Source organism: Sinocyclocheilus anshuiensis, unplaced genomic scaffold (genome assembly GCF_001515605.1).
Source record: "Sinocyclocheilus anshuiensis isolate Anshui unplaced genomic scaffold, SAMN03320099.WGS_v1.1 scaffold519, whole genome shotgun sequence".
In the NCBI taxonomy this organism is placed as follows: Eukaryota; Metazoa; Chordata; class Actinopteri; order Cypriniformes; family Cyprinidae; genus Sinocyclocheilus; species Sinocyclocheilus anshuiensis.
Window position 1 is genome coordinate 729,331 of NW_015549637.1, and position 5,258 is coordinate 734,588.

Sequence of the window (5,258 nt, forward strand, 5' to 3'; positions counted from 1 at the left end):
GAACACACACACACACACACACACACACACACACACACACACACACACACACTCACACACACGCAAACGCTTCAGAGACTCAACACTAAACACACCGTTTCGATCCCGAGAGCTCGCATCTGATCGGCGCGTTTCTCTGCGATGGTGAGGAACTTCTTTGGATCAGAAAGAGCGTCAACGATGGCTGGAAAACACACAATCACAGCTGATATCAGTCACCATGAGACAAAAACACAACTAAATCCAGCAGAAGGTGATTCCAGTTCCACTGCGTCACATGATCATATACTCAACTAATTACAAAAACTGCAAACAGCATCTAGTCAGGCTCAGAGAGGGAAAAAAAACAATTACATTTAAATATTTAAATCCCCTCAGAATGATGAATAAATTATAAAGACTGAAACTGAACGGCATGTATATATATATGTGTGTGTGTATGCAAGCATATGCATGTATATATGTAATCTTCCTGTGTATCATACATATTTTATAGATTTGATTATTTTCATTAGTACTTCCCTTTTGTCTATTTTTAATTTAATTCAATTTTAGTTTTTTCTCACCTATGTATCATAAAAATTGTAAATCATTAAAAAAATAAATCAAGTCAAGTCACGTCTCCTTTCTATAGAGCTTTATACAATACTGATTGAGTGAAAGCAGCTTTACAGTGTTAAACAGAAAAATGTGCTGATAATGCAAGAGCACAACAGAAAACAGTTTATCAGTTAAAGTCAGTTCATTGTTGATTCAGAGTCATCAAATGAACAAACACTCAGTTACAGAGTAATAGAGTCTTTGCGTCTCGCTGGACGAGCGGTTGTGAGCGTCAGCCGCTGCACCCGTGATGTCACTTCCTGTCACTGTCAGTGCAGCCACAGGCATGATGGGTGTAGGCGTGATCAACATGAACACGCGTGTGTGTGTGTGCTCACCGCCGAAGCCATCTGGCACATATGTCTTCAGGACGATGTTGCAGAAGACGGTGGGCAGTGACAGCGGCTTGTTCCCCTCGTTGCGCAGCGAGATGTGTCGGTAACCCGCCTGCAGTCCGTCTAGCGGCAGGATCCTCTGACCGATCAGCTTGTTGTTGTCGTCGTACACAGCGATGCGCAGCACGGCCAGATCCGGCAGGATCACCTGACCACAGATGAGAGAGAGATCACATGATCAACGGTCAGTCTGACCACAGATTCAGGACTGAAGCAGGTCAAACACAGAGACATGATGGGATATGACATGCGCTGCTCACAACATTACTGATTTGTAAAAACAGTCTAAAAATGAAGCAAATAAAGATTTTTTTCACAAATGCAGAGTTTTCTGTTAGTGTGTGGGTGTTTTATAAAAGTTGATATTACTTTAACTTGAGTGTCGCGTTTGTAGAACACTGTCACTCACAGCATGCATGTGAGTGTGTACGCGAGTCTGTTTGAGAGTGTGTGTGAGTGTGTGTGTGTGTGTGAGAGAGTGTGTGTGTGTGTGTGTGTGTGAGAGAGAGAGAGTGTGTGTGTAGTGGCACTGCTGATTTATGGTCTGTGTCTGTGGTGTCAGTGTCACGGTCGAGAGACGCCAACATCCTGCTGCATCAGCACAAAGTCCCGTGTGTGTCTGTGTGTGTGAGAGAGAGAGAGAGAGAGAGAGAGAGTGTTTGTGTCTCTCTCTGTGTCTCCTTACAGCGGCTGTAATTGCCGCCCATCATTGTACACAGATGAGGGGAAATGAACATGATGAGGAGTACATTACACACACACACACACACACACACAAAGACACACTCAACCTCTAATTCTCAAACTTCAAGCAGCTCAAACTCTCTTTCATCAACAAAATGAACAAACTGATTTCTGTCAATAACTGCATCTTCAGCAAATGCAGCTCAGATGATCTGGAGAGCAACCTGCTCAAACCTTCATCTAACATTCATCAAGCGCTCATCTAACGCTCAAACATTCATCTAACGCTCATCAAATGTTCATCTAATGCTCAAACGTTCATCTAACGCTCATCAAACACTCATCTAATGCTCAAACGTTCATCTAACACTTATCTAACGTTCATCTAACGCTCATCAAAAACACCCATCTAACGCTCAAACGTTCATCGAACGCTCATCAAATGCTCATCTAACGCTCAAACGTTCATCTAACACTTATCTAATGTTCATCTAACGCTCAAACGTTCATCTAATACTTATCTAACATTCATCTAACGCTCATCAAAAATGCCCATCTAACGCTCAAACGTTCATCTAACACTTATCTAACGTTCATCTAATGCTCATCAAATGCTCATCTAACACTCAAAAGTTCATCTAACGCTCATCAAACGTTCATCTAACACTTATCAAACGTTCATCTAACGCTCAAATGCTCATCTAATGCTCAAACGTTCATCTAACATTAATCAAACGTTCATCTAACACTTATCAAACGTTCATCTAATGCTCATCAAATGCTCATCTAACACTCAAAAGTTCATCTAACGCTCAAAAGCTCATGTAACGCTCACCTAACATTCATCAAACATTCACCTAACATTCATCAAACGTTCGTCTAACGCTCAAACGTTCATCTAACGCTCATCAAACGTTCATCTAACACTTATCAAACGTTCATCTAACGCTCAAATGCTCATCTAATGCTCAAACGTTCATCTAACATTAATCAAACGTTCATCTAACGCTCAAATGTTCATCTAACACTTATCAAACGTGCATCTAACATTCATCAAACGTTCATCTAACGCTCAAATGCTCATCTAATGCTCAAACGTTCATCTAACATTCATCAAATGTTCATCTAACACTTTTCAAACGTTCATCTAACGCTCAAATGCTCATCTAATGCTCAAACGTTCATCTAACATTCATCAAATGTTCATCTAACACTTTTCAAACGTTCATCTAACGCTCAAATGCTCATCTAATGCTCAAACGTTCATCTAACATTCATCAAACGTTCATCTAATGCTCAAAAGCTCATGTAACGCTCACCTAACATTCATCAAACATTCACCTAACATTCATCAAACGTTCATCTAACGCTCAAACGCTCACCTATCATTCATCAAACGTTCATCTAACGCTCAAACGCTCATCTAACGCTCAAACATTCATCTAACGCTCATCAAACGTTCATCTAACGCTCAAACGCTCATCTAACGCTCAAACGTTCATCTAACGCTCATCAAACTTTCATCTAACGCTCAAACGTTCATCTAACACTTATCAAACGTACATCTAACGCTCAAATGCTCATCTAATGCTCAAACGTTCATCTATCATTCATCAAACGTTCATCTAACGCTCCAATGTTCATCTAACATTCATCAAACGTTCATCTAATGCTCAAACGCTCACCTATCATTCATCAAACGTTCATCTCACGCTCAAACGTTTATCTAACATTCAGCAAACGTTCAGCTTACAGTAAACTGTGATGAATAATTTTAAAGCATCATTCTGAACTGATTCATGTGCGGCTTCATGACTTTTGATTCATATTTCCATATTTGCTGACTGAATGAATCACTAACAAAAGAACTGACCGCTTTAAACTAAAACAAAACTGAGTTATCCAAACAAACTAAAATTAAATACTGAGAATAACGAAAACAAGTGGAAAAAATATCCAGTGCAATCTTCTGAAGCAGAATCACGTGAGTGAACATGTGAAGATGTCAGACCTTCCTGAAGACGAAGGGCTCCTCGTTGTAGTACGGGTTCAGGCCGTTGTTCATCACCATACGTGTGCGGAACTCTTTCCGGATGGTGTCGGTGGGAAGGCCGTACATGTCCACCTCCACATACGTGCCGATCTTCTTATCCGATAAGAACTGACCCGAGAACACCTGAGGAACGACACGGACACGAAGCGTCAGTCAGAGCGGCTGCGAGACTGATCCAGGAACAGTTCACACGACTGACTCACTTCATCATTCATTCAATGACAGAGTCATCTCAGTGATTCACAGAGTCGTGTCACACTTCTGTAGTCACCTTTATTTCTATAGTGCTTTCTACAATACTGATTGTTTCAAAGCAGCTTTACAGAGTCAAACAGGAAAATAAATGCAAGAAGACAATAACAAAGAGTCCTTTTTTGTAGTCATTTACAGGGCTTTGAACTGTTGAGTTTTTCATGCTCTTTCCCTCAGACTGTTACTACTGTACCTTTATGTCAAGTTCAGTTTGAAAATCCTAATTATCAGACACACATCCAAGTGTTTTCTAAAGTACCGAGACAGATTTAGGTAATGGCAGTTTTGTAAGCGCGAGTACAGAATTCTCAGAGAGCACCAGTGAAGATTCGATCGGTTGTTTTAACTGAAAAACAGCCGGTCATCAACACTATGTTTATTATTGTCCAAATGTAATTATTTTAGCTATTATTTTAGAAATACAGAGTATGGCTTTAATTTCGACTAGTATTATCTCTGATTTAAGGCAAAAATATTATATTGTCCTGCAATTCCTTAATTTGGTTGAAAATTACTTATATTTTGATAAATATTCAGGTCATAAATTACTCGTGGTATAGTTTCTGGTTGAAAATTACACTATATTGCGGTAAAGGTTTTGGTCATATTGCCCACCTTTAAGTAGTTTAAACGGAGCTGCTAGAAACTCAACACATAATGCTTGAGCAGCCAGAGACGACTGAGGAAAGGAACGAAAAACTCCATTTTGTTGGAGAAATAAAATACATCTGTGTTGTAAATGAGCTCTGATTGATGAATGTGTGGAGGTTCATGTGTTTACTGCAGCCAGAGTGTTTGCTTTGATGAAAACTGAGGTTCTGTTCAGTGATCTCACGTGTGTGTGTGTGTGTGTGTGTGTGTGTGTGAGTGTATGTGTGTGTGTGAGAGTGTGTGTGCGTGTGAGTGTGTGTGTGAGCGTGTGTGAGTGTATGTGTGTGAGTGAGTGTATGTGTGTATATGAGTGTGTGTGAGTGTATGAGTGTGTGTGAGTGTATGTGTGTGTGTGTGTGAGTGTGAGTGTGTGTGTGTGTGTGTGGCTGCAGGTCGCTGCTATCACTCCATCTACTGGCGTCTCAGAGAACGGGTCGAACATTCTGTCAGCGCGGCGCATGAAGTCTGGTTTCAGGAGGTACCTGTAGGAGAGAGTTGCAGGAATTACTGCAGCATCTTGAGAGAAACAAAGCTCTCTGTCGCTCGTCCACACCATCCATCTGTTCAGACTCGTTCTCTCAGAGCTGCGCCTCAAGGCCAGATATTAATTATTTTTCTGATTA

The 5,258-nt window shown here is 40.7% G+C and overlaps 1 protein-coding gene across 10 annotated transcripts in view; it reads right to left on the reverse strand.

Annotated features, from left to right (window-relative positions):
- plcb4b (phospholipase C, beta 4b) overlaps positions 1–5,258 on the reverse strand; it is a 43,929-nt gene that overhangs the window by 9,560 nt on the left and 29,111 nt on the right. For all 10 annotated transcript variants that reach the window (XM_016448876.1, XM_016448871.1, XM_016448875.1 and 7 more), the window contains 4 exons: positions 5,022–5,117; positions 3,691–3,865; positions 939–1,143; positions 96–184 (listed from right to left, as the gene is read on the reverse strand). In XM_016448876.1, coding sequence (XP_016304362.1) covers positions 96–184; positions 939–1,143; positions 3,691–3,865; positions 5,022–5,117 — 565 coding nt within the window. The remainder of the gene's footprint in view (positions 1–95; positions 185–938; positions 1,144–3,690; positions 3,866–5,021; positions 5,118–5,258) is intronic.